This window comes from Populus euphratica, unplaced genomic scaffold (assembly GCF_000495115.2).
Source record: "Populus euphratica unplaced genomic scaffold, PopEup_1.0 scaffold30.1, whole genome shotgun sequence".
Lineage (NCBI taxonomy): Eukaryota > Viridiplantae > Streptophyta > Magnoliopsida > Malpighiales > Salicaceae > Populus > Populus euphratica.
In genome coordinates this window covers 639198-666791 of record NW_011499869.1, presented here as the reverse complement: position 1 = coordinate 666791, position 27594 = coordinate 639198, and the positions used below count along the sequence as shown (strand labels likewise).

The 27594-nt window shown below is 34.3% G+C and overlaps 5 protein-coding genes across 5 annotated transcripts in view; 2 read left to right on the top strand and 3 right to left on the bottom strand.

The window, feature by feature from the left end:
• Window positions 1-1287: 1287 nt before the first annotated feature.
• Window positions 1288-3650, bottom strand: LOC105126802 (uncharacterized). The gene is made up of 2 exons (XM_011027789.1): window positions 2641-3650; window positions 1288-1749 (listed from the first exon to the last, which is right to left on the bottom strand). Exon 1 carries the CDS (start codon window positions 3361-3363, stop codon window positions 2758-2760), a length of 606 nt encoding a protein of 201 aa, XP_011026091.1. The 5' UTR covers window positions 3364-3650; the 3' UTR covers window positions 1288-1749; window positions 2641-2757.
• A 488-nt stretch (window positions 3651-4138) lies between these two features.
• Window positions 4139-5359, bottom strand: LOC105126801 (calmodulin-like). Its single transcript, XM_011027787.1, has 4 exons — window positions 5170-5359; window positions 4797-4954; window positions 4612-4689; window positions 4139-4429 (listed from the first exon to the last, which is right to left on the bottom strand). Exons 1-4 carry the CDS (start codon window positions 5243-5245, stop codon window positions 4292-4294), a joined length of 450 nt encoding a protein of 149 aa, XP_011026089.1. The 5' UTR covers window positions 5246-5359; the 3' UTR covers window positions 4139-4291.
• Window positions 5360-11970: 6611 nt separating this feature from the next.
• On the top strand, window positions 11971-18586 carry LOC105126800 (peptidyl-prolyl cis-trans isomerase CYP63-like). The gene is made up of 14 exons (XM_011027786.1): window positions 11971-12180; window positions 12433-12522; window positions 12636-12690; window positions 14051-14139; window positions 14924-14948; window positions 15061-15099; window positions 15183-15300; window positions 15471-15631; window positions 15721-16030; window positions 16136-16269; window positions 16443-16665; window positions 16752-17144; window positions 17242-17322; window positions 17837-18586. The coding sequence occupies exons 2-14, from the start codon at window positions 12445-12447 to the stop codon at window positions 18213-18215; spliced, it is 2085 nt and encodes a 694-aa protein (XP_011026088.1). The 5' UTR covers window positions 11971-12180; window positions 12433-12444; the 3' UTR covers window positions 18216-18586.
• Window positions 18587-19012: 426 nt separating this feature from the next.
• Window positions 19013-22588, bottom strand: LOC105126799 (2-methyl-6-phytyl-1,4-hydroquinone methyltransferase, chloroplastic-like). The gene is made up of 3 exons (XM_011027785.1): window positions 21671-22588; window positions 20680-20986; window positions 19013-19418 (listed from the first exon to the last, which is right to left on the bottom strand). The coding sequence occupies exons 1-3, from the start codon at window positions 22228-22230 to the stop codon at window positions 19263-19265; spliced, it is 1023 nt and encodes a 340-aa protein (XP_011026087.1). The 5' UTR covers window positions 22231-22588; the 3' UTR covers window positions 19013-19262.
• A 4881-nt stretch (window positions 22589-27469) lies between these two features.
• The window catches only part of LOC105126796 (ammonium transporter 3 member 1-like), a 2096-nt gene continuing 1971 nt past the window's right edge, over window positions 27470-27594 (top strand). The window contains exon 1 of the mRNA XM_011027783.1: window positions 27470-27586. Coding sequence (XP_011026085.1) covers window positions 27470-27586 — 117 coding nt within the window. The remainder of the gene's footprint in view (window positions 27587-27594) is intronic.

Here is a 27594-nt window from a genome sequence, read left to right as displayed (position 1 = left end):
ATAGTGACGAGAATATCCGAAACCTCATAAGGTTTTATTTTTTTTTACTGCCGAAAATTCACGGGGTTAGTAAAATCATTCGGGAGACACAAGAATTCAAATCGGAGTGACGTTTGCATGGAATTTGAGATTGTTGGAAAATCCTGGACCAGCTGATTGGTGGGACTAGTTGGTCCAGGACTTTCAGGCCACCTGTCTTGGGGAATTCCTAGGCAATATAAATTACTATTGTCCTTGACTCGAAAATAGTGACTCACATTTTTGCACCGGTCAGGGCATCTCGAGGGAAAAAAGAGTTAAAAAGAAAAGGATAAAAAAATTTAAACTTTTCATCCTTTATTTTTATTTTTATTTTTATATATTTAATGGAAGAGGATTATTGGAGAGTTAAGATAATATTTTTAAGTTGAAGAATTATTTCTATGTTCATTAAAAAAACTAAAAATTTATTTAATATATAAAAATGTAAAAAAAAAAAAAACGTAACATATATTGAAAATTTATTTAATATATTTTACGTTTCCAGTAAATAAAATAAAAATACCCCACACTTTAACTAGGGTTTTATAAAAGAGGTGAGGATGACACCCCGTGCAGCGTTAAGGTTTTTAGAATTTTTAAAATGCATGGAAATAAATCTAACCTCTAGAGCTTTAAAATTATAAGTCTTATATATAAAAAGAAATATAGAAAAATAATCATAGCAGTTATTCTTTATATAATAATTAAAATTAAATAATGGCTAGAAAAATAATGTAAACTGCATCTCCTGACAACTAGCTGACCCGTTTTAGAACTAAACTTGTAAAACATACCTAGTAAATGTTAAACGGTCAGGTATAAAATTATTATTGTTTTTGCCAAGCTACTTGTCCATATTTGTTTGCAGGCTTTGTCATATCTATATATAGTCCATAAATGAAAGTCACAATTGGGACTCTTTGCGAGCGGCAGAAGCCATCATTACCTTTTTTTTAAAGGTAAAATATATTTTAAGCATAAACCACACCTTTAAAAGCTAAAATTACATGCTTTTTATCCAAAAAAAAAGAAGCTAAAACTACCTCCCATCCAAGCACACAAATCTCCATCAATTGAATTGAAAGCATGTGATGGAGAATGGTGGGGAGTGGAAACAATGAGCAAATAAAAGTTCGATTATTATGGGCTACAGTTCATGCCCAATTTAAATGCTAAAAAGGCCTAACAACTAGAGCAAGATATCGTGCTTACCCGCTTCCCATACAGCCCGCTCTCCGTGTCGTACACACATAATGTGACACTCTGCTCTCTCTCTCTCTCTCTCTCTCCTTTTCCAGTCGGGTCCTCAATTCAAGTAGCAGTTTCCCACATAATTTCATAAAACTTTTACAAGGAAACCTGAAATTTACGGAACAACTGACCTTGCAACCTTGACATCAGGTGTTGAAGCAAATGGTTTGCGTACATGATTCATGAAGTGGTATCGAGCAAGTTTTTGAGCCAGCTCCAAACTTGGACGGTCTCCAGATTCCATGCTTTAACAGGAAATAAGTACAATAAGAAGGCATCTGCTTCAGCCCTTCCCAACAATTGCCCGAATATTTGAACCTTGAAAACCCAGACACGTTTGCAGACTCCATAACCACATACACTTCAAATCTTGAAATATGGCGTCCTAAATACTAACATAACAGGTGACAGTAGTTTCAGAATTTCAGCTGTGCTAGCGCCACCAAAGATTGCATGTTTCCGTCACATCATCTGAAACTATACAAGAAAAAGAAAAAAACGTTTCAATTCATGATCGCTAACCAATCTCATTGCATTCAGCTTCAGTGTACAGGATTCAAAGTAATTATGTAATGATAAAACAAATTTGGTGGTATAGCAACATTGCTTCTATTGGTGCCCGGATTTCTATAGACGGAACTGACAGAAGCAGCAGCAGCAGTTAATGCTGGACGGGCAAGTGTCTACAGAGAATAAAGATGATATCATAAGAACATGAAAATTAAACATAACTTGAAGTGTTGTTTCATGGCTCGTCAGCCACAATGATTATCATCAGATTTCCATCAAAAGCAGCAAACGAAAATGGAGCAGTGATGGCGGTGGTTGTGTTCTTTGATATGGAAAGCAGCATATTACGTGATCTTCTTGATTGCAGAAAATATTTTAGGAGAATTATTAGGTGATTGTTTTTGTAGCTAGTTTACAAGATAAGCATGTATATTCTACTATATTTATCATTGTACATTCCTATAAATCTGAAACCTCACCACCACAGAAATTATGGTGCCTTTATATTTCTTATTAATGTTGGCAGCAATATAACCAAACATAACAGCGGGTAAATCAATCCAAGAAACAGATTATATGACGCAATACGAAACAATAGGTGGATTTGAAGTTAATCCTCGTACAGCCAAGCTATAACGCTGATCAATGGCCATGACAAGTACAACAACGTGCGCAAACTTCATGTGCTTATCAATATCAACAACCTCTTACCCCATTTCTCACAGCTAGATAGAGGGCAGTAAGGAAATCCTAACAATAGCAGGTGCATACGAGTCTCATTCAATTGAACAAGCCAAGGACATACACCAAGCATCCAACTTCATCCAAAAATGTGAGGCAAAGTTCTACAAAATATACCTCTTAAGTGCCCAATCCAAACCGCAGAATCTCCAACTTAAAAAGCTGGCCACAGTTAAACAACATGAACCATGCAATTCCCAGAACCCCAGATCCCCCTACTCTTCTTCTATTCCACTACATCGACTTAAAAAACCATGCATGATTTTTATTAGAGCCCAAAAATTCACTTGCCCTGAAATTGGTAACCCCAAAATTAAATTTTCCAAACCCAATTAAACTAATCCACTTACTGCTTCGCTGCGGCACCGAAACCAAACTAACTAAATTCCTAACAACCTCCTCTTCCCTCACCGCAATTCTCGCGTCCCTAAAAGGCTTCCAGCATTTCTCCTTGGCAAACCCAACGCACTTGTCTTTAGCCGCAACCAAACAACCTTCCAGTTCGCGATCCTCACACCTCTCCCTCTCCTTCAAGTCTTCCAATCTCGCTCCCCCAATAAAACCGCGCCACCAGGGAGGCTTACATTTTTTTGACGCGGCTATCGCGCACCCAAACCTGGCTCCTTCCTCGCACTGGGAGATTATTTTGGACTCGCAGGTTTTGTATGCGACAGCCCAGGATTGAGGGTTTCTGAAAGCGAGGACGTGTGGGCCGATTGACGGGTCGTCGGGCGGTCCGGCGGGTATAGGGCCACGAAGGAGTGGGATTGGGCGGTCGAATTTGATTGTGGTTGCGGATGCTGAGTATTCGTCTAGATTTTGTGGTATAGAGGGGTTCATAATTTTAGGGTGTGTACGTTAGTGTGGAAGATTTATTGATTTGAGTGGAATGAAGTGAAGCACCTTCCGCTTGCAGCAGGAGAAGCGGAGAGAATGAATGGTTTGGGGATGGGAGTAAATTTGAAAACAAACTAAAAAGAGAAACATCTCAGTCCATTTGGGCAGAATGCGTCCTAATATCGTATACAATTCGAGACAGCCTCTAGCAAAGCCCATGATCAAGCAAATGGAAGAGCCCACATGAGAGAACGCTCGTGACATCCCGCGTTGGCTGGGCTTGTGTGAGCTCAGAGGGGTGCTGGCAAGGGCCTTTTTATCTCTCGTATTCTTTGAAAGTTATCTATCTATTCTTAGCAGATCTACCATGTAATAATATTTTATAATAATAATAATGTATGTGAAATTATTACAGTTTGATTTTAGATTTAATGATTTTGTTTAGATGTAATATTATTTATAGGAGAAATACTAATTTGTGCAATAAGATCCTTTCAACTTCAAGCTATTATAATCATAATAATGTGTGTTTTTTATGTGTATTTGATATTATAGTGTAGAATATTTTTTAAAAATATTTGTTTATAGAATTTTCTATTTTGAAAAAATATTATAATTTTTCACTTTAGTTTTCATGTTTTTATTTTTACTTTTCTCCTTCAAATATTTCTAACGTTTAACAGGAATCCTCTCAATAACTTTCTCTACAACTGATCAAGAGATATATCAACTGTATATGGAGGGTGGATGCAGTATCAACGCTTGAAATTGCTGTCTATATATTTTATTATTAATTTATAGTTTTATTTATTTATTTCTGTAATCTGTGTTATTACAACAACAATAACAAGCACAAAGGCTGCCTTCTACGAGAGTAAAAAGGATCAAGATATGAATAAAGTGGTTTGTTTATTAATAAAAAAAATTATATTCAGAAAGCCATCGCCATCATCCTTGAAAATTCCTCATAACTAACTAGACCATCACCGTCCAAATCTGCTTCTCTGATCATCTGTTCAGCCTCTTCCTCTGTCAGTCTCTCTCCCAAATTTATCATCACTTGTCTTAGCTGCAAGTTATACCAACAATGTGTGAAATGATAAATAAATTTGACTATGCAATTTGTAGACGAAGCTTAGAGTCGAAGTCCCATGTAGTTTTTTTCTTTCACAAAGAAATTCGGTGTCTAGGAAACAAAGACAAGACAGAACTAGACTAGAATATTCGAGAGGCATGAGCAATGATATTCACCTCGCTGGCCGAAATATATCCGTCCTGGTTCCTATCAAAAACTTTGAAAGCTTCTTTTAGTTCCTCGGTAGCATTTTCCTGCAAGAATTGCAAATGCATTAACCCTATAGTCTCAGAGAGAAAACAATAAGCATTTGCATATATATAAAAGCACCTATCGATATTCATTTCATATTGTTATTTACCTTCTGCTTCCTTCCCATGACATTCAAGAATTCTTCAGAATCTAAAGTCCCATTTCCATCAATATCAACTTGACATATCATGTCTCGAATTTCTTCTATTGTGGGGCATCTATCCAACGATTGTACAATGGTTGCCAGTTCTTCCAGAGTAATGAAACCTGTATATATGTTACAATTTACAAATGACTTTAAATTAATACTGAATGAAACCTATGAGGATGACCGAATAAATAGAACTTTTTTCCTAAAATAATAGTGATAAAATACAAATTCATAAACGGAAACGAAACAAATGCTGTTGCAACAAGATGCTCAGTTATTGAGGTCAAGGTTATGAAGCACGCAAACAGAATAAGAGTGTAGAAGGACGAACCATCTGCGTCCTTGTCAATCAAGCTAAATATCTCTCGGAACTCGGCAACCTGTTCTTCAGCCAGTGCATCTGCCATGCTTCTTCTTCTCTTTTTGTTTAAGATATAAAAGAAGACTTCTCTTGTTTTGCTGGTAGATGATCGGAAAAATCCAGTAAAGATGAAAGAACTGTATTTGGAGGCTTAAAGCTTTAAGCATGAAGGAAGGCTAGAAATTGAACATTATTCACGAGAGTAGATAGAAACAGTCAAACACGCTTTGATTATTGAATTCCATTCAAAGCTATAAAAAGTCTAGAAGAGAGTCTTCAATTAACGCTTGAATGGGTAATTTTCAAAGACACTTCAGTTCACTGCAGTGCGTGTCTCTGAATCCTTGTAAAGACAGCTATACAATGCCCTTTGTTTTACCTTTGCACGCTATTTTCTGATAAAAGTTTTGTTCTTGTTTAAAAAATAGATTTAACAAAAAAAACTAATAAAATAAATAATATTTTCCGAGATAGTGCTTCTACTTTCAATTTTTTGGTAATATTAAAAATCATTCAGGTATAAATGGTAAATCAATGCATAGCACAAGCAGACATAAAACTCTATTAGGAAGCGCACCATAGCCTTTTTATATTATTATTATTATTATTATAGGTGTTTGAATTAGTTTACATGTATTTTAGCTAATTTCTTAAATTTTAAAATTAATAATTATATATAAAAACTTTTAATAATTCTGAAATTTATAAAATTTAAATTAATAACTTTAAAAAAATAAATTTAAAATTTACTTAGTTGATTTATACCCTTTAAATTTATACAATAACTTGTTTGACAAGAAGCTTGGTAGTTTATGGCCACATGTTGCGTGGTTTCTATATTTGAGGCAGGACAGTGCATTTTTAGGCATGAAACCCAACTTCCTAATGTAGTTTTTTTTCCCACGCACGTTCGATGACCAAGTCGCCAAATGTGAACGTCGATCGTATTGCAAAATTTTGGAGTCGTTTTTTCATTTTTATATCCATATATTCTTATAAAATATTTATAGAATATTTATTGCTGAGTACTCTAGAATTTTTGGAGGGATGTCATCGAACCTCCTAGGTTTGGACACTTGTTCTCGAAGCTATTGAATTGCATTCGTTCGAAAAAGAAGATTTGGTTGTTGAATTGAATTCACGGCCTTCACCCCTACCTTTGGTTCTTCGACAGAAAAGGAACGCAAGACAGCTCATTGCCCTGGCCCGAAGGTTACATCTCGAAAGGTTCCTGCCAAAGGCCCAGATAACTGACTGCTCGTGGTAGCGTTTGATCATTGCATTTCAACTATTGAAATAGAAACAATAGAGATAAAAACTTGTTCGATTATATACACAAAAATTAGATTTTGGCTTGACCATGAAAACCGGTTGGATATTTTTTTACATGCAAGAAAAAAAATATATGAAATCACGGTATTATAAGTAAAATAAAAGAACCATGAACGCAAACCTTGATGCAAATCAGACGATACTCTTTTGACAATACATTACATGATATACTCATTTCTAAAATATTTAGATGAGTATGAACTGGATTGTTTCTAAATAATCATGTTCAGCTTTTAAAACATGTAATTCATGTTATAAGACTATAATAATCTTTTAAAAATTTAATTTAATTATATTATAAAATTTAATTTTTTATATATATTATAAAATTTAATTTTAAAAAAACACACCCTTGATAATATATATATATATATATATATATATATTAAAATAAATGACTTGAACCAGTCTAGTTAAACCTACAAAACCTTATTTTGTTTTATAAAGCTATTTTTATTTAATTAAATATTAATAAAAACATATGCTTCAAGAATTAAAGACAAACTAAATCTTAAAAATTTTGTCTGGTCCATAATAACTTAATAAAAAAGTCATCCAAAATAAATTAAAAATTCTAATTAAAAACAAACAAGGTGTTAAGGAATAAATTGAAAAAAAAAGTAAAGAAGAAAAAATTAAAAACCCAACATTGATCGGGGAAAAAAATAAAAGAGAAAAAAGAATTGCTTAAAAAATGAACCACCTAGGATAACCCGAGTTAATCTTTTCAAATTCTCAGTTAACACACCATTATATGATGAAAATGAAGGGAAAATATTCAATTTTAATAAAAAAAGAACCAAAAAAGAGTGACTTGAGTTAACTAAAATTAATTTGTCAAATCTTGTGATTGAGTTGTAAAAACAAAATAATTATATAGAAAGTAAAAAAAAAAAATCAAAGCCTGGTCACCAATCAACCCATGTTGAAGGATGAAATAGAAAAAAAAAACCAACTAAAAAAAATACAAGAGTCAACCCAAATTAACTTGCAAAACATATAATTTAGAACATGAATAACCATATAGAAAATAAACCAAGAAAAAAAACTCTATTTTAGACTATCCATTTGATGAATGATGATACTGAAAAAAATAAAAAAGCTCATGCAAAAATTTGTAATCGAACCGAACCAACCTTTTAAATCTATAATTCAAGTTACGAGATCAAGATCAACTAATAGAAAATAAATAATAATTATAAATAATAAAATTAAAAAATTAATCTAGAATTAGAAAGGACACTTAAAAAAATAACAAATAAAAAAATAAATATTAATATTAATAAATTTAAAATATAACAAGTAAATTTAAAATATAATTAATTGAGTTGTACACCCCTCCCCCGGAAAAAAAATTTATACAATAGCTTGTTTGACAAGAAGCGTGGGAGCTTATGGTCAAATGCTGCGTTGTTTCTGTATTTAAGGCAGGACAGTGCCTTTTCAGGCATGAAACCCAACTTCCTCACGTAGTTTTTTTTCCCACGCACGTTCGATGACCAAGTCGCCAAATGTGAACGTCGATCGTATTGCAAAATTGTGGAGTCGTTTTTTCATTTTTATATCCATATATTCTTATAATATATTTATAGAATAATTATTGCTGAGTACTCTAGAATTTTTGGAGGGATGTCATCGAACCTCCTAGGTTTGGACACTTGTACTCGAAGCTACTGAATTGTTTTCGTTCGAAAAAGAAGATTCGGTAGCTGAATTGAATATACAGCCTTCCCACCGACCCTCGGTTCTTCGACAGAAAGGGAACGCAAGGCAGCTCATTGCCCTGGCCCGAAGTTTACATCTCGAAAGGTTCCTGCCAAAGGCCCAGATAACTGACTGCTCGTGGTAGCGGTTGATTATTGCTTTTCAACCGGAGAAATAGAAACAATTGATATAAAAACTTGTTCGATTATATACACAAAACCTGGATTTTGGCCTGCGATAGTCTGCGAGCTGGATATTATTTTGCCGACAAGAAAAAAATATATGAAATCACGGTATTATAAGTAAAATAAAAGAACCATGAACGCCAACCTTGATGCAAGTTAGAAGATACTCTTTTTACAATACATGACATGATATATTCATTTCTAAAATATTTAGATGACATGTTTGATCCCAAAAAAGCATGGCTAGTTTCTAAAACATTTAATTCAAATAATAAGATTATAATAAGTTTTTAAAAATAAATTAAATAAGATTATAAAACTCAATTCTCAACCAACACAATCATAAAAAAAAATATAAATAAATATTTTTTTAACAAAAATACCTCGGGGTATGAGAATAATAATGTAGAAAGAAAGCAAAAAAAAAGATTTTAAATCTAAATTCTTAACAAACTCAATATTTAAGGACATGGTTAAAAAAAAAATCAACTTGAAGAAAATTATTCAGGTCAACTTAAGTTAATATGGAAAACCTTGTTTTGTTTTGTAAAACTATTTTTTATTTAATTAAATAATAATAATAATAACATATATTTAGAGAATTAAAAACCAGCTAAATCTTAAAAGATTTATTTGAGACCATGATAACTCTATAAAAAATAATCCAAAATAAATTACAAGCCCTAATTAAAAACAAACAAATGTCAAGAAATAAACTGAAAAAATAATGAAGAAAAAAAATAAAAAACCCAACATTGATAAAAAAAATAAAATAAAAGAGAGAAAAAAATTACTCAAAAATTGAACTACTTAAATTAACCCGATTAATCCTTTAGGCTTGTAACACTTTATAAAAAAAAAAATTACAAAGTCTAATCTCAAACTAATCAAATTTTTAATTAACATACAATCAAATGATAAAAACGAAGAGGAAATGTTCAAATTTAACAAAGAAAGACAAATAAATAGTGATTTGAGTCAATTAGAGTTAACTTGCAAAACTTTATGATTAGGTTGTAAAAACAGAATAACCATATAGAAAACAAAAAATTCAAATTCAAATCCTAGTTACTAATTAAATCCATGTTGGGGATGGAATAAAATAAAAAAATCAATAAAAAATACCAAAGTCAACCCAAGTGAACTTGCAAGACCTGCAATCTAGAACATAGAAAACAAACTAAGAAAAAAAACTTGATTTTAGACTATCCATTTAATGAATGATGATACCAAGAAAAATATAAAAAAATCATAATCGATTTAGGCCAACTTTCTAAGTCTATGACTTGAGTCATGAGACTAGGATCAACCCATAAAAAATAAATATTAATTATAAAAAATAAAATTAAAATATTAATTTAGTATTAAAAAGGACATTAAAAAGAAAATAACAAATAAAAAAATAAGAACCAATATTCATACAAGAGAAAAATAACAAAGCAAGACACAAGATATGAGTGAAAAGAGAGAGGAGGAGAAAAAACCTATTAACAATATATTACAATACAAAACCAACATGAACCATCTCACGAGGCTGCCCTCGTCAAGACGATTCAAAAGTAATCGTGCAATAGCTTATTTGGTGGCTGATAGAGGGTGCATGCGCTTTCAGGGTACGACGACCCTCCTCACTTGTTGGTTTGAATGCACGCTCTAGCTATTTTTTTTTTGTCCATTGTATTTCATTTATGACCTTGTTTTATTTTCAAATTTAGTTTTTCGGGCTTAGTTGTTTTAGATCAATGCAATTTAATTATATTTTGTGAAGTTAAGCATTAACTGCATGCTAAAAATTATAACTAGTGCTATGAGACTCTCATATAACCGCATGCTAAAAATTATAACCAGTGCCATGAGACTCTCATATATAGATAACTGAAACAAATCTTGAAGCCCAATATCAAATAAATTCAATATAAAATGATTAAGTGAAAAAAATTGATTCGTTAAAAAAAAAAAATGGGATGAAAAATAATTGGAAAGAACATTTTTCACCACTCATCCAATTCTTCCCCCACCCACCAGCAAAAAAAAAAAGGGAGGGAAATTTAATCATTTTAAATCAATATAATTTTATATAATCTCAACAAAGTATTTTAAATCAGTATAATTTTATATAATCTCAACAAAAAAGATAAAAGTTTTTCTTGGAATTGCATGATTTTTTAGTCTAGAAAGTTTTTCTTGACATTCCACAATTCTTTAGTCTAGACAGTCAAAACAAATTATTAAATTTAATTTTAAATAAATATAATATTAAATAAATAAAATAAAAAACTAAAAAATAAAAAGAAAAGATGAAAAAATAAAATATTGTTATAATTTATAATGTTTTTTCTCTTATTCTACAATATATTCATCACACCTTTTAGTATATTTTCCTATCTATATAATTTTTGCCTATGCTTCGAAAATAACTCTTAACTAGTTTTTCATATTTATAAGGAGGAGGAGCGTGGGACAAGGATGGAGACATGATCAGATTATTTTTCTTTTCTCACAAATTCCTCTTTAAATTTTTTATAATTTCATGTTTTTATAATTTCTAAATATGTTTTGTAATGCACTTACATGCACCTATACACGCATGTATTGATTTTTACAAGTAATTTTCAAAAAATATAACTCCGTTGAAAGTTTTGTTTTTTCATTTTATCAAATTAATATAAAAAACAAATTACTCAGGATAAATGATGAATTATTTTATACAATTTTACAATTTAGAGCAAAAAAATAAAATAGATGAATTAGATTAAATGATTTTTTATTTATAAATTGAATAAAAATAATTAACTAAAGAGTAATTGTTATTAAAAAGTACAAGAATAATTTTTTTTAACGAGCGAGTCTTTTTAACACTATAAAAAATATTATCGTTCATAAACTAATATAATAATTAAAACATACATAACATAGAGAGAGAAAATCTGGTAATGTTCTCGAAAAATAAGATTTAATAATGAATAGGTGATGGTTTAATTATATCTGAAAGTATGCATTGCGATGAAATCGTTATATTGCATTTTCAACTATATTAAAATTTAACCTTATGCTTATGTAATATTTTATCAGACATGCTATTGACTTAATCAATTATTATTATTATTATTATTATTGTAAAATAAACTCGATAAAAGTATTTGATGACCATGTAAATTATAATTTAATTATATATATATTTTTTAGCAATTAATTATTTTTCACTAAGATTACAATTTTTTTTTTAATATGATTTTGACAAGTAAAGAAGTTATCATTTTAAATTAATTAAAAAATACCCTCATTATAAATGAAAATAGAAATAATGATATATTTTTTTAATCATGCAAATTACAATAATAATAAAAGTTAGAACAATAAATAAATAGATATATAAAGGATAAAATAAACATTTTACCAAACGCAATTTTATCTTTTTTCTTGTTCTCTATCATTCTATGTGACAAGTGTCTTCATGTTTTCCTGTCCTAAGATATTGGCAAATCGAGCTTAAATCCCAACACGTGGCGATCAGATAATGGAACAATCATATATCTCCTACGAAAAGCTTCTTCCCCGCGAAACACGAGATCGCACCCTAGCTCACTAAACTCGTAAAAAACAGTATCAAAACCTCTTGCAAAGCAAAATCACAGCCAAGCTAGCAGCAAGCACTTACTTCTCGCTCGTCGACTAACGATTGCGGCCGCCGTTTTATTGTTCTCGAGTGGCAACTCGCTTGTTCACTCAGCCCCGAGTTAACTTAAAGCACGCAATCAAGGTAACATCGAAAAGTCATCTTGCTCTACAAATCTCCTCGATTTATTTTTTTCTTTCAAGAAATTCTAGGATTTTGATTATAATCAATCATTTCTCCATTGTGCACGTAGATGAATTAAATGCTTGAAAAGGCTTGATTCTATTGTTTTTTTTAAGAGATTGAATTCAAGAGTCAGGGTTTAGGGTTTTGGATTTATGTATTAATAGCGGGTTACATTTCTAAATTGAATGCTAATCTTGGGCTGTTGTTTAGTGTTCTAGAGAGATGAGCAAGAAAAAGAACCCTCTCGTATTCTTAGACGTGTCCATTGACGGAGATCCTGCTGCTAGTATTTTTATAGAGGTAATGCAATCTCGTTGGTTTAATTTTTATCTTTAGGTTTTGCAAGACGAAACTGAAGTTTGGTTTTCCAGTATCGAGATAAAGATAAAAACCTGTTTCTTTTGAATGCTCAGCTTTTCGCTGATGTTGTTCCCAAGACTGCCGAGAATTTTCGGGCACTCTGTACAGGTATTTGAATCCTTTCCTGCATTCTTACAAATCTTTGGTAAATTTGTACTGGTCAAATTTTGGCTTTTAGAAAAAAATTGTTGAAGGAACAGGTACTAATAACTATTGCCTCTCAATTATTGATGGGTTTTTGAGGGTCATCCAATTATCTTTTAAGTGGTGTGAATCTTGATTTGAAATATGCTATTTGTTGAAAAACATTTGAACTAGTGATCAAATGGTTATGTATTACAACTTGTATGACCATTTAGAGTCCGTGCCACCAAAGAAGAATCTGATTTTAATCTGTGACCTGCAAGTTCTAAGAATGAAGAAGGTTATTTTAATTCATGGTATCTTATTTCAAAATGATTTTCTGCTGGGTTAAAGATGTAATATCTAGTTCAATTTTTTCTGGCTTGAACTAGCTACTCTTTAAGGACACAGTTCCAGAATGCCTTAGACAAGAAGAATATCTTATAAATTTTGATAGGCAGCTCACTTCTTGAACTAGCTACTCTTTGATTGCCCTGCCTGGTTTTTTGATGGAAATCATCGGGCAGGACAAGGACAAAGGACCAGCATGTGAGTCATGGAACTGCATTCTGCTGGTTAAAATGAATTCCCTTGTACATTGCCTTGTTTCACAATCCATAACAGTGGCTACAATGTTCTCTAAACTGTGGTGAATGTATCACTAACTTCTAATAACTACACTTCACTGGACTTTGGGGAGTGATTTGCATTCAAAAGGGTCATAAATGAGAAATCTTAAATCAGACTACCAATTGTGCGAGTACACTTTAATTTAAAGTTCTGTTGATTTCTAATATATTTGAATGGAAGTTTGTACCAGAATCTCACTTTATACCTCATTAAGTGAACTGAAAAGTTGAACGTGGTGAACAGTCAATGCTATTACTGGGATCAAAGTGGGTGACCTTGTGTTTCTGAATTTAATAACAAGTACTCTGGAAATCCCTTTGCTTGCGTTCTTTTCTGCTATATAAGAAGGTTTCACCAGTCAAACTGGTTCTACTTATTTTTCTGTGATCCTTGACGGTTAAGTGCACAAGCTGAAAAAGATGATTGATACCTTGAAAATTTGATCAAAGTGCCCAAGAATATCACATCTATCCACGAGGAAGGGGATACAACTGAAAAGGATGATTCACTTTAGTGTCTGTGCTTCATTTCAGCAAGCACAAACACCAATATATCTTGTCAGTGCTGCCAGATCAAAAGATGTTCTCAGTCTGTTATTATAATCTGCAATCTTAATTTGGATACTATCCTGTCCTTTTTTGTTGGCTTGAGAAATTTGTTTCCTAGTTTCTGCATAATAAATCCTTTGACACTATTCTGCTGTTGTCCATTTTAGGTGAAAAGGGCATTGGAAAAACCACCGGAAAACCTCTGCGCTACAAAGGCTGTTCTTTCCATCGAATAATTAAAGGATTCATGGCCCAAGTATGTTGTTTCTTTCCTTTATCAATAAGTGTTACCCTTGAGATATCGTGATGCTTGTCTTTTGATTGCTTGTAGTTCATTGCAAATTTATAAATATTGTCAAGCTACCAAATTTCTTTCACCACCTGCTTTCCAATTTTAAGATTTACCAAGTTACTCATATTTGTTTGAGAAAAACAAATAACTGAATATCTGCGAACCCATCAAGTTTCAGGAAATCATTTTTGGTGGGAACTTACTGGTTGCCATAATTGATGAATTAAATAATTGACTTGATGCATGCTATTGAACATGTTGAATACCAGTATAGATACTGAACCCTGGTATGTTTACCTATTATCAAATCATGCTTAAATATTACATGTCTAAATATAATTTTTGGCTGCTATATTTTTAAAATCACCATCTTTGACATCTCTGTATTAAAATATGATGCATCGACTTATGGATAAACATCTATATTTAGTAGATGCTACTTATGTTCCCCATGCAGCTGTATCCCGGTTTATTGACTGTGCAAAGGACTAGCATGTCTAGATTTCTAATATGTTATTTCTATGATATGAGAGCAAAATTCTGCGCAGCCACTTAACTTGAGCCATTGTTTGGGAGTTGACAATAGCGAAGTACAACAAATTATACTGATCAGAAGTTAAACTATAGGGCAGGTTCTTTTGTTTGCACTAGCTTTGCAGAAGGAAGCAAGTTATTTATGTTTTTGTCAATCTAAAGTAAATATATATGATTAAGACAAATTGTTAAATCTCTTTTCCTGTCCTGACAGGGTGGTGACTTTTCGAAGGGAAATGGTACATTCTTTGATTCCATAATTTCTCTATCCTGCTAATGAATCCTATTTCTCTGTTTGACTTGCATACTCTTGGCCAGATTTGTAAGGATCAACCTTTAATTGGTTTGCAGGCTCTGGTGGAGAAAGCATCTATGGAGGGAAGTTTGCCGGTAATCTTCTATATTTAATCATCCGAGTGCTTGCAATGTCTTGTCTCATCATTATCCATAAAATTTAAGCTCTCTTTTTGTAGATGAGAACTTTATACTGCGGCATGAAGGAGCAGGCCTTCTTTCTATGGCGAATAGTGGTCCAGACACAAATGGTTCCCAGTTTTTCATAATCTTTAAGCCACAGGCCCACCTTGATGGGTATTTAACCTTGCTTGATCTGCTCATTTCTTTGGCTTTCATTACTCTTTACCCATTAGCCCTCAATTTTTTTAGCCCTTTGCTGCTGCTTTCTGCATCCATGATCTCATAAATAGTAACTCTTAAAATATGCTCAAATTGTTACATTCTTGTTTTTTGATGTATGGCAGGAAACATGTTGTCTTTGGAAAGGTGGTTAAGGGAATGGACATGGTGAAGAAAATTGAACAGGAAGGAAGTGCTGGTGGCCAACCTGCCAGACCTGTAAAAATTGTGGATTGTGGTGAAACTTCTGAAAGTAAAATTGAAGATTCCATAGGGAAGGACTCAGGTAAAACTTGGGTAGTTGGTACTTATGGTTTGGAGCATGCTTGCCAAACTTTTTATTTACATGTACTATATAATATTACTTTCTCCCAGGAAAGAACAAGAAATCTGGGAAGCCTTTGGATGATGGTCCTGGTGATAAAGTTAGAGGAAGAAGTAAAAAGTCCCTGAAGGATGCAAGGAAGAAAAGAAAAAGAAGATACTCTTCATCTTCATCTGATTCTGAACCATCATCTTCAGAATCAGATTCTGATTCAAGCTCATCTAGTAGTGATGGAAGGCATAAGAAGAAGAGGAGGTTGGGGAAAAAAGATGAATACCATCGTGGGAGAAAACTGAAATCTAGACGAAGGGAGAGGAAGAGAGGCAGGCATGATAGACGATCAAGGCGGAAGTCTAAATGGTCCAATTTACATTAGTTGAAGTGCAACCGCTTTAAGCTTTTTCCCTTCTTGTATTCTCGTGTATTTGACAATGATCGTGATTGTACATAATGTATTTGTTGCAGGAGTTCTGAGAGCGCAAGTGATACAGAGACTGGTAGTTCTAGCAGTACTAGCAGTTCTAATGATGAAAGTCCTGTTTCTGCTCGGAAGACCAATAATTCAACTCAGGCTGGAAAGAAATCAAATCAGAGCCCTGGTATGTGTTTTCCTTTTATTTCTGCAAGTTAAGAGCTCCATTATCTTTTCATGATATTCTGTTCCTGCCTTGAATGCTTGTGAAACAGCTGGATTTCGAATGAATTTCGCTGAGATTTTTGTCAGTGGTACTGCAGGCTTTAACTCAGTGCTATTTTTTTTTTAATATTGCAGATGCACGTGGGAAATTCTCTACCTATCTCTCCGTTAAAGAAGCTTTGGTGGAACAACAGCAAAAGAATGACAAGCCCAAGACAGCTGAGGCCAGCTCGTCACATGAAGAAGATGAATGGTCTCCCAAGAATAACACACATCTAAACAATGGGCATGGGACGAATTCTAAATTGTGCACTTCTCCTAATCGGCGTTCTTCTTCAGATGACTCAGACAAATCCAGGTGTCTGTCTGCTTCTACATATTTGTGCTTTTGTTGTCTTCACACTCACTGGAGTTCACAACTAAGTAATTTGCACTGTCTTACAGGAGAGCCATTCCAAGCTTCAAAAGTAGGCCTAACAATAGCCACAGGAGCAGTCCTAGCATGAGTCCTGAAGAAGTTTCCAGGAGTCCAAGGTTCAGAACTGACAGTAGAAGTCCAGTTAGGAAGTCTGGGGAGCTGAGCCAGGGAAGTTCATTGAGGAGTCCACTGGGTAGTCCTGCCAACAAAGGCCACCATGAACCTTCTATCTCAAACCATGGACAGGGTTTATCACACTCTCGGTCCCCAAATGGCACACCCAAGCGCATTCGAAAAGGGCGTGGCTTCACTGAACGTTATGCATATGCGCGTAAGTATCGCACCCCATCTCCTGAACGAACCCCTTGGAGGTCCTATCATTATGGAGGAAGAAATATCGATGGGAGGAACCGTGATAGGTAAGCTCAACATCACAAATTAAATTTAAAGGTCTTCCATCATCTGAATACAATTCAGTTTCACGTCCCCTTCCCCAACCCCTCTGTTTTTCTGAAGGCTGTCAAGCTACAGAAGTTACTCTGAGCGCTCACCACCAAGACGTAATAGAAGTCCACCAAGAGGCAGGAGCCCCCCCAGGTTCTCTCTCCCTCTCCCTGCATCTCTCTCAAAACTCATAAAATGTCATTTATGAAATTTGGCAGGCTGTCTTTGACAATCCCTCTCTCTCTCTTTTTTATGGGTACCTATGGTTTCTATTTTAAAATAAAACGACCTGTAAAATCTTTCAAACTCGTTATTCTCTCACCAATAAACTGCTAATTTGGCAAGGAGGAGGAAGCTCAACTGAAATGGTAACTCTATGGCACCAGAAAATATTTTCAATGTTAGCCACTAGTAGATCCATATGTTCTAGCTCATAGTGTTCTTCCCTTTTATTTCCTGTACAAGTTACCGAACTTTGGCAAGCTGCGGACCAACTCATCCAGTTTTACTTGCGTAGTCTATTATGGAAAAAGCTGATGTATGAGTTTGATGCCAGCGGGCCAGGCAGCTCCGTTCCATGCTGTATTTATGTCTAGTTTCTTGGCGTTAATGCTTACTTTGTGAGGCACTACATGCATGATGATATAAAGTGATCTATTCTTCATAGGTACGGAAGGCGGAGAAGCAGAAGCAGAAGTGTTTCTAACAGCCCAGGCGGTTATTGTGGCCGCTACAGGGATCGGAGTGGGAGACGGAGTCCAGGACGCAGTCCAACTCCGAGAGATAAGCAACCCGCCATATGTGAGGGTTTGAAATATCGTTTAGGTCCCCGAGCTGATGACCAGTCTTTTCCTAACAAAGGAAGACCGAGATCTAGGTCCAGTTCGAGGTCCAAGAGCCGTGGATCCTCTCTTTCTAGATCTCCTGATTCTGTACCACCAAAACGTCAAGGCAGAGCAGCTAGCAGGTCCCGATCAAGCTCACCATCTGGGCAGCAGGGTTTAGTTGCCTATGGGGATGCCAGTCCTGATACTGGAATAAATTAGCCGTTGGAGGCCTTTTGGTCGCTGAGAGGGCGTGCGCCAATCTGTGCCCTGCTCAGACTACGGTGGTGAGCATGTTGAGTCGATTGGCTCGTATATCCAAACATTTCTGCTGATGTGTCATGCTTTCAGGGAAAGTTAGAGGGAGTTGATGATCCTCATTTGTCTCCTATCCGGGCCCATTTGAACGTTCTTATCTTTTTTTCTGGGTCTCCATGTGAACTTATGGTTTCAGCAATTTTTTTGTTCATCAAGAACGATATTGTAGTAAATAAAGTCCTAGCTGACTATCATAAGATTCCTCGACCACCCACAAGGGATTCAAATCTATTTTTCCTAGAATAAGAAAACCATCTCATGATTCATTTATGTCACGAGTATCATTTATTCGTGTGTTCTAAGGGAGAAACTGGGGGTCTGGAGATGGTGCGAAGCCAGGATATTAAGTTAAGGTCAAATTAGAGAAAAATCTCTACGAGGGGTCAAAAATTAAAATTATTCAAGGGGGGACGGGGGAGAAAATATTTTACAGGGGCGCTGCCAGCCACCCCTGGTCTGGGGCATACTTTTCCTCCAAAAACCAAAAGGTGACTCTTCATAGAAGAGCAGTGCATGAAAGAAAATTCGTTCAGCTTTGAAGAAATGGATGTGGCCTGATAAATTGCTTTACGATTTGTGGAATATACCGATTACTTCTCTCTCAAGCACGGTGGCTATCGTCCTGTTTTGTTAATGTAAACTCCACATACGAGCAGTCTTAGTGTCTTACCATGGCGTTTCAAAATTAGCATCAATGCTTGTTAAAGAGAACTGGAGGGGATGAGGAATTAAACTTCACGAACAATTTTCTGCAACGTAAACAAATATCTTAAGTTTATTACACTGCTAGAGCTTGGGTATGACAGCGTGCCTATGACTTAGGTGGCTTAAGGTTATTTGAGAAACTCGAGGCCGCACACCAGGACTGTGAGGGGCAGAAGTGAAGAAAACAGAGAGAGAGAAGGCAAAAACATGTCAACACAGCAATTACGAGCAGCTCTACCCTCTCCCTTAGATTGGTCTACCTTTGGGTACAATTTGATCTTTGAGCCACATATAGATGGGAACCAACACGTAGTACGTTGCTGCCATGGCACCCAAAATCAAGCGCATAAGGAACACCAATGGCTTTACAGGCTCTGTCACATCCTCTGCCTTCGGACCAAGCTGTGGTAAGAGAAAAGGAAATATTCCAAGGGTGAAAAATAAGAACCGTGAGGAAGCTTGCAATCACAGAAGAAGTTTACTTCAAGTATACCAAAAATCTAGCATCTGCATGTATGTAAAACATAAAGCAAAAGTAGAGGAAAGCATATTTATAAATAGATTTCGAAGCCCAATTGCTACAAGAGAATAAGTTTAATGGCCACATATAAAAATCATAAGTCAAATAAAACCTTGCATTCGAACTACTTTCCAGTCAGTTTAAGGAATCTGATTACGTCACCAGTCAAAACCAAAAGTCATGACACCCAGAAACAGGATCAGAAGTCAGAACTGTGATAATGGTGCAATGCTCTGATGATCATGCAGGTGGAGGTTATAATCTCAATGGTGTAAAGATGATGGAATTACGCCTGAACACATATGTTCCATGTTATATCATATTCTTTCTCAGCAGGGAACCTGCTAATCAGGTTCTAGGTTTCAGTTTCAGTCAACTTTCTACCAAAACCTAAAAAAGTTGTTAAATGCTCATCAAACTTTCTTCTTCTTTCTTAGTTGAACATGAAACTATTCAGAAATACAAGCTCAGCTCCTTTCAGCCAGGATCAGCACAAATAGATCGAAGCCACAGGATTTCATTTTGTGGAATATGGATTAATGACTAGCTTCAGCAGTTCTTAACAATAAAAATTACAGGCGGTTCTATGTTGTCAAATTTCCATCCAACCCCGCGACCTAAACAGTGAATTAATCCCAGCAATGAAAAGACTCTGATGACAAAGCAATAACTAGATCCACTTCCATCTCAGATATCAAAATGCTCCTTTGTTGAATCTCCAAGAGAATACAGTGAATTCATAACTCATGGAAGTTTATATTTCATACTGACCCACACGTTAGCTCCAATTTTAAGTTAGTAATGATTTAAAAATCAAAACATTTGATGGCAATGACCAATGACATTGCAAACAATATGGGTTTTTGTGAGTGCAATCCTCAATATTTTACAGAGAGCAACCGAGCAAAGGATCAATAGAGCAACAACCATATATTTTCTAGAGAGAGATGCTCCTAAGCAGACATGATAGAATAAACCTACACAAGTGGGCACGCGCGGAGAATGAGCGGGTAGGCCAGTGGCCTGGTGCACATTAATATTAGCTCCATCCAAATGACATGCAAAACTAGAATAACAGTGGGTAATTAAAGCAACCAAATGCAGGCTTAATTATCAAGCAAAGGATAACTCAAGAATAAATACCTGCAAAGGAGAATCTCCAGATGCAGGTTTAACACCAGTTACAGAACATCCCATGATCAGCCCATGCCTACGAACACCACGATACCATTTTGGGCCAATCCTCTTCAGTTGAACATCCTTAAATCCAGCCTTCTGGAACCATTCGATGTACTCTTCCTCCTTTGGGAAGAGCATCCAAGCATCAGCAAAGAAGCGAGACAACCAGAATGTTGGGTACACTGGACCAATTATGCAGGCTTTGCCCCCTAGTTTCAAAACCCTGTATGCTTCCTTGATGCCACGTTGTGGATCAGGCCAGTACTCAATACTGAGAAGGTGAAGATATGTTATTCCCATAAGAAATCATGAAGAGAAATCACCTCACCCAAATCTCAATAACAATGCATCAATAATTTATTTTTCTTGAAAATTTACAATTTTCCTAATCTTAAAACCACATAATGAGACTCCAAAATTAATGTTATGCACATTCCTAGGAGCTTACCCAAAAGCCTCTATCACATCAATTAACATACTAGATTCATCAGAAACCAGATAGAGGCCATCTCTCGGTAAAAACAAAAAAGACTTGCAATACGAACGTTATAACATAGGAGAAGCCACTCCATGCAATAATATCGAAGGCAAGAACTCTCTCCAAATTCTCCCTCTTTTTGGCAGGAAGCCACTTTGATGAGACTAAAATCTTCCAAGTTCTAATGCCTTGTGGAAAGTAGGTACCAAATTACAGGAAAGCATATTCACAAAAATAATTCAATGCATATTTGACCAGGAGAATCATTCTAGATAATGCTTGAAAGGATTAAAAGCTCAAAAGTAATAAATAAAAAGGTAAGCAGAAAAGTCCCATTGTAGTCCAGCATAAATGACTGTTTCTCCAGCCACCAAAACATAAAACAACCAGAAATCAACACAATAAAGTACAGTATCAAATAGCAAAAACAAGAATTCAGTTCAAACAAAAGGCAAGGTATGTAATTCAGAAATATACCTCCCAGCAGACACATATCTATCCGCATAATCAGTACGAAATGGTAGATCCTCAGCATCGCCCTCAATAATCTTACAATCCTTCAAAGGCTCTTTCTGCTTTGCCTTTGCAAGTTGGTGTGGAGATTGATCAAGGATGGTAACATTTTTGGCATCCACGTGCTTAACTATACCCAAAGTGGTGAAACCAGTGCCACCACCAACATCCACCACCAACATATTCCTGTCACTGAGATCTGCAGGCTCAAGTGCCTCATCTCTCATGTCCTCGGTCCAGTGCCCAGGATTTATCACATGGTCGTACACAATTGAGAGAAACCTATAAAACCAAAAGGCCTCTTTCTTGTGTTGGATAAATCTGGGCTGGGAAGCTGGCCGAGAGGCTGATAAACTGCACATGGGTGTCAAAGTTCTTGTCTTAGAAATTCTAGTATTAGCGACTACATTCACTTTAGAAAAGCGCCTCCCTTGCAAATCAGACCCCCAAAAGCCTAGCCCTTTAGGGGTTATGCCTCTAATCAGAGTGAGGTTTTCAGCTCCATTGAGCATTGAGGAGGCCATGACTGGAACAAACAAAGAAAAACCACAAAGGAAAGAAGTAAGATTTGGAGGTTACAGAGAAAACCCACTTGCAGAAGTTTTAACTGGTGGTGGTTTGTTGTTGTTCAGAGCATGATGTTGATGTACAATCGTCTAGTGTGTAAGGTTGTGGTTTCTCACTATATCTCTCTGAAATTGAAACACAACAGATAAAGACAGCCTGTTAATCTGGGACCTGAGGAGGCTCGCCGCCAGGAGAGTAGCCAAAATGTAAAGCTGGGTGCAGGGGTGAACGGAACTTGAGGCAGGGATTTATGAGACTGGCAGTGACTGGTGGTAGACAAGGAACCCAATCCAGTAAACAAGGCCCCTGGTGCTTACACTTTGGACCGTGGGATACAAACAGAAATGAAGTGACGACAAGTTAAAAACCATATTGATCCCTTTACTATTATGATTTCTTGTTTTGGTCACTTTACATTTCGTTTAGCTTGATTCGTCCCTTGCCCCCTTTACTACTACTTTGTCCACAGAGAGAGAGAGCAATTCCACTACGAAGCTGGTGATGCATCGGAATGGTGAATATGCATCTACAATGCAATTAGATATATGAAGGATGCTTTTCCGTTCAAGGTGAAGGTGGAGATAAAATAAAAATATTTGATGAATTTGGTATAAAATATCCTATGATTTATTAAACTTGAATATCCATATATAAAATAAACTTTGATCTAAAGCCCGCTTCTTACAGGATGGAAGATCATCTCTGGAAGCCATGGAGTTGGATATAATGGTTTGGATGAGCTCGCAATTATCTGTTTGTTCGGAAAATTTAATAAATCATGACAGAAGTAAATTTACCTATATCTAATTTCTAAAAAATAATAATCTCAATCTTGAATAAACAAACATTGGAAGAAGCACTTTACATTGATCACTATTAAAAGGTAAAATGATAGTCTCGTAGAGGCAAAGATACCCGCATCTGATCAATTATCAAAACATTATTTTCAAATTCGTGTCCTTTTTCTCTTATTTTAATCCAAGTATGGCATAAGATTTAATTTATTGAACAAGAGGAAATTAAGAATTCAAAAAAATATATGGAAAAACGTGTCGTTGAATTGTAAATTAAGAGGAGGAATGAAGAAGACGAAGAAAGGATCGGTTATTTTTTACATGTATATCGTTATAATTTTGAAAAATTTTATATAATTAATATCATTAAGTGAACATTTAATATGATTTTAAGGGGAAAAAAAGTATAAATTCATCGTTCTTACTTCAATAAATTTAATCTAATAAAAGGGATTCGAAAGTTTTTCAAAACTCAAGGGAAATACTCAAACAATAAAGGGTAAAAGAAAAGGCAAGAACAAAAGGGGCTGAGGTGGGCTGACTCGCGTAGCAGGCTTGCACTCATAAGCTTCAATAGGGTTGGGTCAGGTGTTTCAAGCTCGGCCTCAAGAGCAGATGAAAAAAAGGCATTCCATGCCTCACGACGCGTCTTGTTTGTCTTTTTCACCGATGAGTTTCCATTATTTGAAAAGCCAAGCCAGCCACAAGTCGTCAGATTTTTTACACCAAAAGTGGTTCTTGAAGCCTTTTCAGCTCGACACAACGCGATCATCCATGAGAATAGATCCATTTTTAATTTCAAGATTCAATTTTTCATGGATAGTATTTTTAAATGCATTAAGTCGTTTTATTTTTTATTTTTTATTTTTTGAATTATAAGTCTAGTAGTCAGATGTTTCATAGGCCACTTGTTGAGTTTTTATATCTCCTAAATATTTATATTCTTATTCTCATAGCATTTATAATACACAAGCAATAATAAATATTTTTATTTTTAAAATTTAAAATTTATTCTCTTATTCATGCTTTATTAAAAGTTACCATTTTCGGTCACTAAATTTAAAAAAAAAAAAAGGTGGGGGACTGTTATGCTGTAAATTATTAATGTAAAAAGTAACCTTAAAAAACAATGACTTGGCTGTCTGAAACTCTGAATTGAAGGACTTTATCATAAAAAAAAAAAAGAAGAAGAAGGAAAGAGGACAAGGAAAAGGAAGTAGTTATGGAAGATGGGAAGTTGCAAAAAATTGAAAACGCAACAAATAATTTTTTATGTTAAAATATATATTAATAATATTTTTTTATTTTTTAAAAATTATTTTTAATACCAATACATTAAAATAATTCAAAATATATTAAATTTTAATAAAAAAAATTTAAAATTTTAAAAAATATAATTTACATCAAATCTTCAAACGGTGCCTGACAAACAAATTCTATAGTAAATTGATTGTAAAAACGCAGTACAATCACGCACATGCAGCCCAGAAAAGGACTTCAGACGGTGTGGAACGCAATAATGCGTCATAAACTGTTAAAAAAGAAAAATTGTTGCATGAAAACCAAAAGCCAACTCTGCGCCGCTATTTCTCTTCAGCATGGTAACGGAGCTCCAAAGAGAAGCATCTCTCCTTCGTCACATGATGTCACACAGTGCCCTTCCTCAGTATTAATGGTATTAATTATAAATGTAAAGAAATTAATTGCAAATCCACCCACCTCCCTGATTTACTTTAGATTATGCTAGGAAAACTTAATTATATATATATATATATATATATATATATATATATATATTGAAAAGGGAAATGTTCAATAGAGAGGATAAAAGAGCAAGGTATTAGCGGGAATGAAAGGAAACCTAATAATAATTAATGCAGTGAATGAGTGCACTCAATGGGTTGATATAATTTTCGATTCTGAAACATTATACTTAATTGTATGAAATAGAAACTATGTGTGCTGTTAAAGAGTACTAGTATAAAATTATTACTGGATTCCATTTAATATTTTAAACTTTTAAGTTGAATTATTTTTTTTATATAATATCAGAATTTTATTAATTAAATAATCGCAAGCTCGAATCTCATCATTCATATTTTATTTAATAAAAATTAAATTAAAAATATTATAAGCTTGCATAAATTTTAAATTTATAAAAATTTTAATTGAAAAGAGTGTGTTAAAGAATTATATAAATTATAATTTAATATTTTAATAATTTAAATTATTAGATTATCTTGATGTTTTAATAATTTAAACTATTATATGAGAAGTTTTTTAATGTGCAAAAACCAATTTAACTTAAAAGTTTCAAATGTTAGATAAGGTTAGTAATATTATTTATATTATTTTTTAATATATTTTCTCAAGTAAAAATTAATGTTGCTTTATCTTTAATTTTTATTAAATAAATAGAAATGATGAGATTTGAATGCTTGATCATCAAGAGTTTGATAATACTATATCAAATAATCATTTCAAATAAAAAATTTAAAATTGTTAAATAAGATATTATAATATAATTTATATTATTTTTTAATATTTAATTAATAAAAAATATAAGACCTTAAATGATAGGATTAAGAATTTAATTGGCTAAATCCATTATTTATCATTTGCACCCCTTGTTTTCGTCAGTGTGTGCGTATATATATTTTGAGCACAACGTGTTTATAGGTGGAATGGATGACGGCATTGACAGGAGTAAAATAAAAGTCATAACAATGAATCAGACACATGCAGTGAAAACAAAAAACGGTGAGGTTATAAATTTATAATTTTAGATTAATTTAATGAAATAGAAAACATAAATGTAGTAGACGTTGACCAAATTGATAATATATTTATTTATTTTTACTATTTGATAAAAACACATGATACAAATTAACGATATATTTAATCAAAATTGATGTTCAGAAACCATAAACCAATTAACCATGCACGACATTATATATTCAAATAATGGTGACGAAGCTACAGAGAAGAAGCATCTCTCCTTCATCTCGTGTTGTAATGATATTACTCATATATGTTTTCTCTGAATCTATAAATTGTAAGAATTTTGAAACGAAAAATCAACCTATCCATCAACCTCCATGTTTACTCATTAAAAATACAAAGGCCTTCGCCTGGATTAGGGCAAGGCAGCAACACACTCGGGCAAAGTTACTCTATATGTTGTTTTATTGAATTGTTTCTCTATCATTTGCCATCTCGATCGAAACTCGTAAACTGAGATCCAATATCCTTGATTTGTGAGGCTTCCTTCAGAATAATGGCAGATGCTCGAGGAATCTTTCTTCTTGTTGCTGCTAAATACACAGACACGCATATTTGATAGTTTTTTGCTGACGCAAGAGAAATTGAAACAACGTTACTTGATCAACAGTACCGGCTCGCCATAGAACCTTCATGGACAATACATATTTGATAGGTTCTTGCTGGTGCTACAGAAATTGAAACAACGTAGCTAATTGATCAACCCCAGCTGGCCACAGAACCTTCATGACTTTTAGATTGAAAATAACTTTAAAAGCTATTTATTCTTCATTGTTTGCACTAGTTTTTTATAAAAAATTGTAGTAAAAAACTGAATTTTTTAAAATATATATTTTATAATTTTTTTAAACCTGATTTTTCCAAAAAAAGCTACCGCAGCTACAAACACAAACTAATTCATCACTGGTGTATTTCACAGCTCTCTGTTGTTTTTTTCCTTTCCTACTAAACTCCAAGGCATGGCACGAATGCGATCAAAGCATTCCACAATGATGACTGGGTTTTAGACGGGTCAGCTGTTCCCTTGTTGTCAATATAATCAGGCCAAAAAGATGTAAATTTTATAATAATAATAATAACGATATTAGTAACAACAACAAGAATAATAACCCATCATTTGTTAACGCATCAAAGAAGCCAATTTATGGCGGGATTTCCTTTGCTGAAACTTATAGCCGTGGGATTCTCCGCTTCTCAAAGAAATGACACCTTGAGCTGTATTATTTTCTTCTTGTGGCACCATGACATTACGTGTTTAGCCCTCAGTATGGCAAATTTCATTTTCCAGAAACATCGAAGCCTAGGGCTAACAAGTAACTTAGCAGTAGCTGATGAGGCCACAAAAATGGCCACACATATAAAATATATGGCAAAGTCCAGGCACATTACAGCAAGAACAAGAGCCAATTTCGCCCACTGTTTTCACCTATATGTATATATATGCTCACAGACATAACCTTCTCAAAACCAAATATCAACACACTTTGTGTGCTTCAAATTCCAACACCACCACCTGTCAAAGTGTCTATAGGAGGCAAAAAGCCTAAGTGCAAGACGAAGCTCAGCCCAAATGGCAGAACTTCCAATCAACCTATTGCCCGATGAAGCAAGTCCAGAATGGATGAACAAAGGAGACAACGCGTGGCAACTCACGGCGGCAACTCTTGTGGGTCTTCAAAGTGTACCAGGCCTTGTGATCCTTTATGGCAGTATCGTGAAAAAGAAATGGGCTGTGAACTCGGCATT